The 14316-nt window shown below is 39.8% G+C and overlaps 1 protein-coding gene across 1 annotated transcript; it reads left to right on the top strand.

The window, feature by feature from the left end:
• The first annotated feature begins 3442 nt into the window (after positions 1–3442).
• Positions 3443–12978, top strand: amdhd2 (amidohydrolase domain containing 2). Its single transcript, XM_008290942.1, has 12 exons — positions 3443–3749; positions 5308–5463; positions 5724–5860; positions 6060–6199; positions 6314–6368; positions 7081–7293; positions 8101–8189; positions 8351–8495; positions 10792–10899; positions 11641–11709; positions 12090–12191; positions 12383–12978. The coding sequence occupies exons 2-12, from the start codon at positions 5381–5383 to the stop codon at positions 12460–12462; spliced, it is 1221 nt and encodes a 406-aa protein (XP_008289164.1). The 5' UTR covers positions 3443–3749; positions 5308–5380; the 3' UTR covers positions 12463–12978.
• The last annotated feature ends 1338 nt before the right edge of the window (positions 12979–14316 follow it).

Here is a 14316-nt window from a genome sequence, read left to right on the forward strand (position 1 = left end):
GACCCTAAAAACACGAAAAATGACACAAATACACACAAAATAATAATAATAGCAACCAGAAGGAAATGCAAGTGACCAAAAAGGACATTTAAAATGACCAAAACAAGACTTAAATGTCCAAAATACAATCCCAAATGACCCAAACAAGAATTCAAATGAACAAAATAAAACACAAAATGACCAAAATAAGACCCAAAAATATCCAAAATAAGACGCAAAGTGACAAAAGGGACACTCAAAATGAGCAAAACATCACCTAAAATTGTCAAAATAAGTCACAAAATGAGCAAAAAGACACTCTAAATGAGCAAAATAACATAAAAAATTAGCCAAACCAGAGTTAAAATGAACAAAATAAGTCACAAGATGCAAACAAGACTTAAAATGCCTAAACTTTTATGTGGGTTAATGTATTTAACTCCTTCCCGTCTTCGTGGCGTCCTCTGCCCCCTCCACCGACCTTTACCGTGACCTTGCTCGGCAGCCCCTCCTCTGCATCAGCCACTCTGCATGTTTTAAAGTCAACAGTTGACAAAAAGCAGCTTCGTGGCCTCTGAGCCGAGCAGACAAACAGCCTTAAAAAGCAGCGGATTAAGGAATCAGGAGCTCGACTCAGGAGTTAAGCGGCCGTGAATGAGATGTGGCGACTCAGAAACAAAGCTACTGTGTCACTCAGAGGAACGCTGACGTCACGACTCACAAAAGAGCAACGCCGTAAAATATCCCAGAGCTCTACAACCAAACACGCAGCTCAGCGGCTGCCAAGGCTTTTCTCTGAGGAAACACTTTACACTGGATTCACATTTTGATCCATATTCAGTAAATTAAGGCTCCTCTCGGCTCACGGGTGGCCCGGTTTGGCCTGCAGGCCCTCGTAGTGGTCTCCATGGGGATGGGCAGGACGTGGGGAGGTATCCGGCTTACTGGAAACCTGCTTTATTGTTGACTTTCAGGAATGAGGAGGGGGCTGGAGCTGCAGGGGAGGAGGGACGATCTCTGGTAGTGTGGCTCAGCTAGAGTTTTACTTTAACACCAAGTGGCTCACCTCACAGCTCAGGTGGCACAAGGACGGGAATATGACCAAAAATGTACAACGTAAGACAAAATAACCAAAATAAAATGAAAAATGAACAAAAAAACATTCAAATGTCGAAAGTATGATGAATAACACCAAAAGAAATCTCAAATATCGAAAACAAGATATACAATTACAGCAAAATGTCCAAAAGAAAAGAGAAAACTGACCAAAAATGCATTAAAATGTCCAAAATAGAAAGACACAATGACAGCACTGCCACAGTGAATGCATCGTCCTGACAGTGAAGCACAGAGGTTAGAGTGTGATGTTATGTGGCTGGGTGAGTGCAGAAGGTGTTGGGGAGATGACATTTATAGATGCATCATGTTGTTTCTACCTATAAACTTACTTATGAACAACAACAACAACAACAACAACAACAGATCAGGCCCCAAACTGTGCAACCAAAGTGAATCCAGCTGTGACTGAAAGTAAACTGAGTCCACCTGTGATTTTCGATCATCCTCACGGCATCATCATGGTTCTACAATGAGCCGTGAACATTAGAACTGTCTCAGTTTTTATCTATGTTCTCTGTCTCTATGCATGCTTGCATCGTGGCTCCACATGGAAAAGAATTGGATCGGAAAAATCTGATTGTCAGACTTCACAAAGGTGGAGGAGAATACAGGAGGACCAACTGAAAATCAGTGAAACACAGTGTCACTAGTTATCAGGAGCTATAGAAGGAGCCATAGTATCGCTAATCAGAGCTGCAGTGGTCGTCCTCCTAAAATGACTCCACAGACAGTGAACTGCTTCCATAACCGAGCTGTGAAAGACAGACAGCAGCTGCTTCAGACTTTAATGGAAATTAAAGTTTCAGTGAAGTTCAGACAGTGTAGATGACATTCTATAACATCAATTTGATGGACAGCAACCAAAAAAAAGACATGCCTTCTGTTTAATACAAACTTGTAGATTATCCCTAAACTACATGAAACGTTGGAAGAACATTTCTTGGTGGGCTGAGACCAGGATAAATTGGGCTCAGATGGACTCCAGCATGTTTGGTATGAACCTGACCAGGACCACCACAGTGGATGCATTGTCCTGACAGTGAAGCACGGAGGCATTTTGAGTGTGTCATCTTTGTTGTTTTTTCTCTAAACAGTCACTTTTTGTGTCTTTGAGCTCATTTTGTGTTTCTTTGTTATTGTTTTGTGTATCTTTTTGGTGGGCTGCACGGTGGTTCGCTCCGGCGCCTTGCAGCAAGAAGATCCCCGGTTCACTTCCTGGTGAGGACGCCTGGGATCTTTGCGCGTGGAATTTGCATGTTCTCCCTGTGCAGCATGAGAGCTGGGTTCTTCGGCTCCCTCCCACACAGTCCAGAAACATGTTGAGGTTAATTGGTGATTCTAAATTGTCCGTAGGTGTGAATGTGAGTGTGCTTGGTTGTCTGTCTCTAAGTGTAGCCCTGTGATAGACTGGTGACCTGTCCAGGGTGTCTCCTGCCTTCAGCCTGAGTCAGCTGGGATAGACTCCCATCAGAAAGTTCAAACAGCTCAGTAAAGGAGTAGAAGTCCAGTGAGGTCTGTGTTTATGGGGCAAATGTAGTATTTTAGCTCCCTCCTCTGGACAGGGTTGGAAATGCGTTTAATTACACAACAGAGCGGGTCTGAGCACCCTGAGGAGTCACTACATATCTATATATCATATAATGTACTGTAAGCTTTTCTCCAAAATGATCAGTTTATTTCTTTTTCTATCATTTTTTAACATTTATATTTTTATTTATCTCTTACACTTTACTGTTGTTTTTGTTATTCAGCTAATTCAGTTATTCAGCTCTTCAAGGAGCAAAGAATAGGATTTTTTTTGTTTATCTCTTATTCACACATTTATTTATTTGTTCTTTTACTGATTTCTTATTACATTTACATACTCAACGGTTGTTGTATTTATGTCTCTTTAGATATAGATATTTCCTCTCCATTTTTTTATTTACACTTCTAAAAAATCTTTTTTATATTTACACATGTATTTCTTCATTTATATATTTCTTTTTATATTTACTGTTTATATTTACACATAGATATTTCTTCTATGTATTTGTTTCTCTTTTTATTTGCAATTAAAAAACAATTTATTTTAATTTTACTTCTATTATTTCAGGTGGTTTAGGTCTCCCATGAGTCACAGTTTATAAACCTTTTCTCTATGAAGCTATACTTCACTTTAGTACACAGATGTTCCACCTTTTTGTTCTACTTTCTGTTTCGTTTTGTATCACACATTGCCACGATCAGAGGTGTTGGCTCGTAAATGCTACTTATCAGCTGTGACCGTTCAGACTTCTTGCTGTGTCAGCAGACGCTTATTTTGATCAGCTGACCTGCAGCTCAGTCACATGACTCCACCCGTTTCCTCTGTTTCTGTTCTGACAGCTCAACTCTTTTTCTGGATCATCAACCAGACGAACTAAAGCCGTAAAACGCTGCTTTGGAAAAAAAAGATAGCTGCAGGGAATGCACAGCTTCCGTACTCGATTAAAAAATACAGCGTTTTAATGTAACTTTCTTCAGTGTTTTGGAGGCGGTGGAGCGTCGTGCTGACGGTTTGACAAGTTAATTTTCTATTATAATAAGTGTAGCACTGTGGATTGAATACATGCCGAGTTGACACCTGGATTCTGCCGATTCTCTGAGTTTTCACGACGTTGCTTGTAAAGGTATGTAAAGGAGGTCAGAGCTGAGTACGCCTTAAATCGACTGTTTTCTGAATGGAGTTTGGTGTCATGCATTTTCTCTCAGAGACCCAATTGTTTGCAGGAGTTCGGAGAAGACAGACAGGTAACTGACACTGTCTTTATTGCAACATCAGACACTGAGAGCAGAAAGAAGATCAGAGGTCAAAGTCAGCTGCTGCACCCACAGTGATAAGACTTCATCTGTTATCCTGCAGGATGTCTCTTCTTGGATCTTCATTACCAGAGATAGTGTTCAAACTGGTGGTTTTTCTACAGCCTTAGCTTCTGTACTTTAACTTAAACAACATGCTAACTGCAGAACTTTTACTTCTAATTGAGTATTTTTGCAGTGTGATATTTGTACATAAGTGCAAAGATCTGAGCATACTTCCCTGCATTAAATCACTCAGTTTGTCCAACCAGTTTATAAAGTTCAGTTTCTTCTTTTTCCTTCTTTTTTTTCAGAATTTCACAAAGATACCCAAAATAAAGTAGTAAAACATACAGATCAGAGAGAGGCCAAAAAACCAGTGGGCTGTTTTTAAAAAGAACACAAAATTAACTTCATAATAATAAAATACCACCAACTAAAACTCACAGCAAACTGACCCAATATGAATGATAACAACAACAGTGAACTACAAGTTTCCTGAATAAGTTTTGAACTTGTCATGCAGCCACTGCCGCTAGTAGCACCTATTAGCTCCACATAGTTCCTGTTAGTTCCTGAAGGAGTCTGTTAGCTTTTATTAGCTCCAGTGAGCAACTGTTAGCTGCAGCTAGCCTCTAGTGGATCCTGGTAACTCCTATTAGCTCCAGATTGCTCCTGTTGGCTCTTGTAGCTCTTATTAACTTCTCTTAGCTCCAGTTAGTGCCACTTAGTTTCTGAAACCTCATGTTAGCTTTGTTCAGCTCCAGGAAAACTTAAGTTAGCTGAGGTTATCTCCTGCTAGCACCTTTTAGCTCCAGTTACTGCCACTTATCACCAGGGAGCATGTCTTAGCTCCAGATCGCTCACGTCACCTACTGTTAGCTCTTGGTAGTTCCAGATAGCTACCATTAGCTCCTGATGACTCCTGTTAGCTCCTATGACCAAAACAAAAAACCTGCTAGCTCCACTGGTTTGTGTTGACACTTAAAGGTTCTTGTTAGCTCCTGTTGTTAGCTCCTGTTAGCTGTGAATAGCTCCTGTTAAATGTTAGCCTTCAAATGGCTCCTGTTAGCCCCTATAGCTGCACAAAAATCCTGTTGGCTCCCATTAGCTTCTGATAGCACCTGTTAGCTCATGTAGCTGCAGAAAACTTATATTAGCTCCAGTCACCTTCTATCAGCGCCAAAGGGCTCCTTTTGGGTTTTGTTGGCTCCTGTTAGCTGCAGATGTCACAACTGTTAATGTTTGCTCACATTTATTTGTCCTTATTAAAAAAAAATTGCTAATAGAAATTATGTTGATCTGCTTATTGAAGACTCTACAGGGCAACTGCAGGCCGGATGTAAACATTTTTAAAAACCTTAACATTTTTTAAACGTTACTTCACAGATTCTGAAGCCGAGCGGGTGAAGTTAGCAGTGAGCAGCTTCATCTCCACTTGCTTGCAGAGACACAAAACAAAATGCCGTCCAACAAATCAGTGTCAGATGCTCCAATCACCCAGTTCATCAACTGCAGGATACTGAAAGACCACAAGCTGCAGAGGTAAAAACCAAGCTCTGCTCAGGAGGCTGTGTACAACATGAGAAATGATTCACATGATATTATACGTTTTTGGGTACATATATCACAGTATATTGTCTTTTTTGTATTATTATTGCTATTCCTGTTTGGCTACATCTAGGTCAAGTTAAGGTTAAAGTTTGTTAGTGGTCTGTGAATGTGTCATATCAGTGTGCATGTGTTTGTGTGTCTGGTTTTGTGTATGCGTGTTTGTGTTTGTATGTGTGTGTCTCTGTGTGCAGAGAGGACCTGTGGGTGCGTGAAGGCAGAATTTTAAATCCAGAGAAACTGTTCTTCGATGAACAGGGCTACGCTGACAAACATGTGGACTGTAAAGGCAGCATCATCGCCCCGGGATTTATAGACGTCCAGATCAACGGTACGCTCCAATACACACACAAACAAACATGCCTGCTGATAAGATGTCGTTCCGCAGGTTGTGCTACTTTCAGAGAATTTTAAAGACTGATCTGAGGATGTTTAACAGTCACACAGTTTCTCTAAGGTGTTCTGCTCCTTCCTCAGTATCACAAACTCCATCTTTGTAGTTCATAAAGTTGGTGTTTTATGTTCATCAGGGGGTTACGGCATCGACTTCTCTCTGGTGTCTGAAGACATCAGTGGTGGAGTTTCTGTTGTGGCCAAAAAGATCCTTGAACATGGAGTGACGTCTTTCTGTCCAACTCTGGTCACTTCTCCTGCTGCTGTCTACCACAAGGTTTGGATGCACTGATTCATTCAGTAGACACATGCACATTTTGTCTGACTTTGTGTCTGTGAAGTGCAGCTGTTACATATTAAATCTGAACTGTAATCACCATGTGTGTTGTAGGTTTTGCCTCAGGTCAAAGTTCACAATGGAGGACAGCATGGAGCTGGAGTTCTTGGTAAGATGTGAAGAAGAACACAGAACAGACTACTGTAGAGCTGTCTCCATCCTGGTGAATGTATGTTAAAGACCAGGTTGGTTATATGTTGTGTTATTTATTGTAGTAACATCCTCCATCACTGCAATGGAACCTCACCAATAACCCTGAATAGAATAACTGTCGTGTCCATACATGAACCTCAGTGTTGTGGTGTTTTTTTACATTCATAAACATCTCCTAAAAGAAGCAGCAGGAAAAAGAATGATGATAAAGGAGTTACTCAGTCTGACAGGTCTGTGGGAGAACGTCACATTAAAAAGGTTGAGAACCACAGTTCTGGAGACACAACTTTACATATTTATCTTTGAAAGACATGAAGAATCACATTTAGCATCATGGTTGACCTTTAAAGCAGACTGTGGAGACACTCACAAGATCATTTCTGTTGTTTTTTTCATGAAGTCAGAAGCAGACGAAGCTTTTAACTGAATTACTTTACGTTCATACAGTCGACCTTCATGTCCACAATTCATCAAACATCTCTGCTTTGCTGCTCTGTTAATGTGTTCACTTCCACTCTGCAGGAATGGAGACAAACCTCACAAATACGTGGTCTGATTTTATTGGTGACGTCCTGAACTGTCCTGTTTTTGGGGTCTATTTTCAGCAGCGGATTAATCCACATTTGTAGAGTATTTGTGTGTTAAAAGTGTGTTGTGTAAACATGCAGGTTTTCATCTGGAGGGTCCGTTCATCAGCGCTGAGAAGAAGGGAGCCCACCCAGAACAGTACCTCAGAACCTTCCAGTCCGGAGGGGTCCAGGACCTGATGGAGGTCTATGGCAGCCTGGACAATGTTACCATGGTGACACTGGCTCCTGAGCTGGCCAACAGCCAATCAGTGGTGAGGGAGCTTTGCCAGAGAGGCATCACTGTGTCCTTAGGTGAGTTCACCTGAACACAGGAGGCAGCAGCTGCTCGGTTTACAGCAGCTGCCCTCAAAACCAGCATGGTAGTAATTTACTTATTTAAATTAATTTAACATTACACCTGAAATTTAGAAAAAATTTGCTGATCGAATCCTTCTGCTGGTTCTGTTTTCTTCCTTTACTTTTTAATAATAATAAATATTTGATTGGTTTTATTCTTAATTTGAAACTATTTTTTATTTGTTTTGAGGTCTATCATTATTCTTAATATAATTAGAATATATACAACAAAAACATTAATAATTCATCGTAATATCATCATTGCTTTCTGATTTTATTGTCACATTATATATATATGTATATATACATATGTATGTATGTATGTATGTGTATTTCTTGTTATTTTAATTAATTGCAAACCATTTGAAATGTGCTCTTTTATTATTATTATTTTTTTGTTTTCATGATATATTTATTCAGTCATCATCATCATCATCATTGTATTATTATTATTAGTATTGGTTTTATTGTTAATTATAAACCATTTTTTTCATGTGCACTTTTGATTTCTTAATTTTATTAATTTTCTTTGCTCTTATTCATTTTAAGCAATTTTTATTTCTTTGAAGGTTTTATTATTATTATTACTAGTAGAAGTAGTAGTAGTAGTAGTAGTAGTAATAGTATTGTTTAAATAACATTAAGCCATTTTTATTTTGTTTGGTTTCAAATAGTTTTATTTTTCTGTTTGAAACTGCTTTGTCTAACTCTTTAAATTGACCTAACCCGTCGGAATAAAGGTTGTTGGATTGTTTGCTGCAGGTCACTCGGTGGCCAACCTGTCTCAGGCTGAGGAGGCTGTTCAACATGGAGCCTCCTTCATCACTCACCTGTTCAACGCCATGCTGCCGGTGAGTCCAACATTTACTCTTTTCGCTCCGTTTTTGGTCTCTACCTCCTCTTTTGGAAAAAATGTGGCTTTTTAGCTGCTAAGTGCTGCACCAAATGTTCAGTAGCTCATCTCTGACTGTTATTTTTTTTATTATCCTTCTGTGTGTGCTGTGCGGTCCAGTTCCACCATCGTGACCCTGGTATCGTGGGTCTGCTGACCAGCGATCAGGTTCCTGCAGGCCGGACGGTGTATTATGGGATGATTGCTGACGGGATCCACACCAACCCTGCAGCGCTGCGAATCGCCCACCGAGCTCATCCCTCAGGTCTGTGGTGCTTTTTCTATTATTCTGCTGGACGTGTTTGACATTTTTCCAATTTTATTTCAAACACTGGAGGGATAGTAGTGGTGCAACAATACCGACTGGTGTTTCCTACGCCCACCTGGGTGGAGAAGCCCTTTCAGTTGTGGTTCGTCTCCTCCCACATTTAAACCCAGACCGATATGGTGGCTTCTTTGAAGGCTGTAATGTGTTTTTGAAGACATTTAAGGCGATAAATAAGCCAGGCAGTTGCTGAGTCTGTCTTCATCTGACATCTATTAATAAATATATTCATTCATTTTAAACATCGTACCTCACAAGGCTGAATTGTTAAAGTTGGAAACCTTAAATGTAAGGAGCTTTATTACCTTGTTACTCTCAACCCCAAAACCTGCTGGCGTTTTTGAAAGTATTATATGTTTTCTTGTTTTTTTTTTATCACTACAATGAGACAATTTATCTGCCAAAAACTGTAAAAACAGTGTTGGTAACATCTGTGGATGTGTTGATTTTTTTTCTGATTTCTGTCATTCTAACTGTGTCTTACTGTACCAAAGACATTTCTGAGTTCTCGCTCCTTCTTCATGGTTGTTCTGTTTCCATGGAGGTGCAGTACTTTATCTGACAGTGAAAAATGAGCCACAGTGAGTAAAAATGTGACTGTCAGGAGCTGCTCAGAGAGTTCAGAGGGTTTCCTGAGTTTTCTGGAGGCGGCGAGTCGCTCTGGACGCCCCTGATTTGCATAAAACGGCCTTGACCTCACCGTAATTGCAATTGAAGAGCAACAGACTCTCAACAGGCTGCTCCCAGAATGCACTGCTGCAAACTTCAACAGCGATAACACCTGAGCCGGAGAATCTGCTTGACAGATATGTTCATTAATTACATTTAACTGTATTTCCATGCAGAGTACTAATAAACTAGCAGTTTAATCACACAGGTCTGCTGTAAATCTGCAGATGTCCAAAAAAAATATATAAGCCAATGAGTTAAAACTTCTACAAAAAAAATCCCTTAATAATTGATGCAGTCAACACATGGTGTTCAGTCCAGAAGGGATTTCTTTACCCTGCAGGAAAACAGACTGTTTCTGAGCAAGAACTTCAGAATGTGGGTCAATAAAGAAATCAGCCATCTGATAGCTTCAATAACTTCCCTGGAGAAACAAATGTGGATGAATCCGTTAGAGACTCTCAGAAATGAAACTTTATTGAAGACGTTTATGAGGAATTTTAAGGGGTTTCGTCTTCAGTAGGAAAATAGTGAGCGATGCACTCATCTGTGTTCAGACACACAATACTTTTGTCTCATAAGGTCACTGCTGCTGTGTCCAATCAGGTGAATATAGCTGGAAATTCCTGTGTGCATTAACATCTGCTCCATTTTCTGGATTTTAAGAATCAGATGTGGGAATTCTTATATTTTCACCCTCAAAAAACACCCGTGAAGTCATTTTAAGGGTTCAATATCTCCAGAAGTAGAACTCCCACAGCCATTAAATTTGGTAAAGAGACAGACAGAGTAGTTTCCAGCAGATTTAAATGACTGAATGGATCCAGCAGAGGACACTTTTTTATTTTTATTTCATTATGCTTTTTTAAAAAAAAGCGACCCATAAAAATGAAAGAAAGGTGCACATTTCTCAAACCAGGTCGGTGCTGTGTCACCAGAAAGTTTGTGTAAGTGTGTATATACAGGGATGTATCCATGTTTCTGTATTTTTTATTTTTTTTTGGACGACATTTTACCAGCTTTTGAGGCCTCAAACATCAGGAGATTTTGATGTGTGGAAAGTTTGACAAAACAAGGGTGTGTATAGGGGTGTGTGTAGGTGTCTATATGTTGTTATATGTGCTAGTGCCTTCCATCTGCTAGTATATTTTCATGTCAATAGATGGAAAATAGCGAAAATTTCAGGTATTTATCTTTACTAGTGTCAGAGATATTGCCGTTCAAACAGCCTAAAAAAAACATGCTTAATGTGGGTTGATGGGCAGTTTTTTATAAACTTTTATCACAGAAAGTATTTAATATATCATGCTACATTTTCATGAATATCCTCTTAAATATCCACATTTTATGGCATAAAACAATCCAGGTAAATCAGAGACAATTGTGCAGAAATTTTTCAGACACTGATGAATACTTTGAAATATATGAAGTTTTTATCTGATTTGGGGGTTTTGTTTTGTTTTTTTTACTGTTGGATTTAATGCAGCAGCTTGTTTTCCTGTTGTAACTTATCAAAATACCTGTTTTTGTTAATAACAGCAACTGTTTGTTTGTTTGTTGTTTCCAGGTTTGGTTCTGGTGACGGATGCCATCACAGCGATGGGTCTTCCTCCGGGGCGTCACACTCTGGGCCAGCAGGTCATCGAGATCCAGGGTCTCCACGCTCACGTGGCAGGTCTCAGTTTCCACATTAAAAAACTCAATTATTGCAATTATCCATTAAATCCTTTACTTTAATGTTACAGAAAGAAGCCACAGACAAGCTGAATAAAAAAGTTAATACACTTTGTCCACCTGTAAGTTCAGGTATCAATATCAGACAACCAACGCATATATTTGAATGTCCAAAAGTTGCTTGTAAACATTAAAAAAATAAAAGTAAAAAGGAATTTATCAGTGGCTTTAAAATCTCAAAATGTCTTACTTCACACGGTACGTTAGATTGTTGTTCTAACCAGAGATTTCAAGAAGGTGTTAAAACAAAAGCAAGCTTCATTGTTGCCTGAAGTGATGCTGTAATTAATAAATTAGAGGTAACCTTCCGAACTCTGCTGCCATTAAGCGTCCCCACGTCGTGTTGCTGCCACCACCATGCTTCAGGTTTTGTGATGGGACGACACGTCACACATGAGCAGTTCATGAAACGTCTGAAAGTCTGATGATTGTTTCTGTTTTTACCAGTTATGGTTGATATATATTGTAATATTGGGGGGAAAAAATGGCTTACAAACCTGCTGGCAGCTTTTCAGATTGTTGAAACAAAGCCAAGGTCCATTATTTCCTAAAGTGATGCTGCAGGAGAGAACAAACATGATTAATCAAGATAAAAAGTGATGATCCAGACATGTGGAAGATATAAAAAGTTTCTTATTTTGAATCCATAAACCTGCTTTTTTAATGCCACTTCTATTTTCAGGCACTAAGACGCTCAGCGGCAGCATCGCCACCATGGACATGTGTGTAAGGCACTTCAAACAGGCTTCAGGTCAGTTTGCCTCTGATCTGGTGTTTATGGACACTTTATGTAAAAACTTGCACTGATTATCTTCCATCCTCCAGAGCAGCTCAGTGCAACCAGAACATACACTGTTAAGGTTTAATACTTTTTAAGAGTTATCTGGAAAATTTGATTCAACAAACCCAAGGACAGCTAGTAGAATGACATCAGGTTTGGAACAGGATAGATTCCTGAAAATCCTCAACTGCAGGTGAAAAACAACCACATAGAGACACAAAATGTCCGCAAAGAGGCTGAAAAACACCACAAAGAAACACGGGTTAGCGCTGAGGTGAGAACATCATCATCAGTCCAGCTGCTGCTGCAGATTCTTCCTCCCTCAGTCTGAACTGTGTTGCTGTTTCCAGGCTGCAGTGTAGAAGAAGCTCTGGAAGCTGCTTCCCTCCATCCTGCTCAGCTGCTGGGAATCAGCCACAATAAGGGGAAGCTGGACTACGGCTGTGATGCAGGTCAGAACTACAAATCCTCCATCTTTGTTTCTGCGCTGTTGACTTGCTTCCTGCTGTTTTTGTCCTGCAGTCCACCTGAAAACTCCCAGAACAATAATAACTCATTTCAACACCTAGACCTATCTGTTCTAATGTGTCCTTTAATCATGTTTATTGATGATGTGTTTAACCACCTGTCACCCGTCCTACAGACCTGGTTCTGCTCGATGACGCCCTCAATGTCAAAGCCACCTTCATTTCGGGAGAAGAAGTTTGGAGAAAAGAACCATAGAAGAAGAAGAAGAAAATGGAAACTGCTGAGACCTTCTGTGCCTTTTGTTTCTGCATCCAGTCACTGTGGGAAACGAGTTTTATGAACCTGCATTCAGACTCTTTATAGTTTATTTTTTTGGTATTAAAGTCAATGTTACTGTAGGATGATGTCCTTCTGCAGAGCAATAACTGGACTGTTTGTTTTTTTTTTTTTACAATAGAGAAGAGCTGTCATATTAAACACTAGACAATACTCAAAGTGAAACAATTCAGCACTTTTTCTGCCGGGTTTACTTCATTACAGATCTTTACATTACACACTTTACATTACTGTCACTATTAAATAAAACATATTTTTTCAGATACAGTCCACGGTGCTGCTGCGATGTTTCAGGTGCTAATATGCTGTTTTTTAGGAGAGTAGCTGTTAGTCATGTGAAGTCACTAATGGCTTCACAGTCAGTCACAAACACATGATAGACATGCTGGAAGTGTTCATTAAAAGTGCCTGCAATGGTGTAAAAATACTCTAAAATGACTGCATCCATAATGCCTCTGTAAAGTTTCCTTCTTTTATTGTTTTTTAACATTGAATCAGAGTCAATTTAATTTGGTTTTACCTACAGTAATTTACAAGAAAGACTCACTCATGTCAAAGTGAAAACAGGCTTCTACAAAGTATTGGCAATAATTGAAAATAGAAAGTCAGAGTCACGCAGTTCAACTCAGGTGCAGCCAGTTGGTGCTAGAAGTTCCACAGTTAATGAAATGGAGATCATCTGAGTGCAGTGAATGTGTCTGAGTGATTGTAGTATAAAGACACCTGTATCTGGAAGGTCCAGTCACTGTGAATCCTGCATAGAACTACACCATGAAGACTAAAGGACACCAAGAAACTCTGTGAAAAGGTAACTGAAAAACATAAATCAGAGATGATGCAAGAAAATTTCCAAGTCACTGAACATCTCTTGAAGTCCAGTTAAATCCATCCTTAGGAAATTAAGAAATATGGAACATGTGTAAATCTGCCGAGAGCAGGTTGTTCTCAAAGACTGAGCAACCGAGCAAGAAAGAGACAAGTGATGGAGACCACCAAGACACCTATGACTCCTCTGAAGGAGTTACAAGATTCAGCAGCAGAGATGGGAGAGAGTGTTCATAGAACAACTGTTGCCTGTTCTTCACCAATCAAAGCTTTATGGGAGAGTGACAAAGAGAAAGACACTGTTGAGAAAAGCTCATATTAAATCTGGACTAGAGTTCACCAGAAGACATGTGGGAGACTCTGAAGTCAACTGGAAGAAGGTTGTTTGGTCTGATGAGATCAAAATGGAGCTTTAGGTCCATCAAACTAGATGCGATGTTTGGTGAATACCAAACACTGCACATCATCACAAGCATGCCATTCCCACTGTGAAGCATGGAGGTGGCAACATCATGATGTGAAACATGGTGGTGGCGGCATCATGATGTGAAGCATGGAGGTGGCAGCATCATGATGACAAAGAGACATACAAAGACCACAGAGATACACAAACAGGCCACGGTGATGTTGTACATCTTTGTGGCCATCTTTTGTCTCTGCAGTTGGTTTTTGCTAATGTTTTTGCAATAGTGTTGTTCAATTAATATAAATAAATAGGTTTTTGCTTTTTTTGTGTCACCTGTTTATTGTCAATTAATATACGCAGTGACATTTTAATATATTTTGGTTTATTCTGGGGTTTTTCCACAGGGCTTTTATTTTGAATGTGATGACAGGATGCAGTTGTGTTTCTGTGCAGCTTGACACTGCTTTGTGTGCAGAAGCGGGGTGACTGTGCACATCGACCGCTCACATCTCCGAGGATGCAGAAGGCAGCAGCATCAGCCG

Source organism: Stegastes partitus, unplaced genomic scaffold (genome assembly GCF_000690725.1).
Source record: "Stegastes partitus isolate 25-593 unplaced genomic scaffold, Stegastes_partitus-1.0.2 Scaffold704, whole genome shotgun sequence".
In the NCBI taxonomy this organism is placed as follows: domain Eukaryota; kingdom Metazoa; phylum Chordata; class Actinopteri; family Pomacentridae; genus Stegastes; species Stegastes partitus.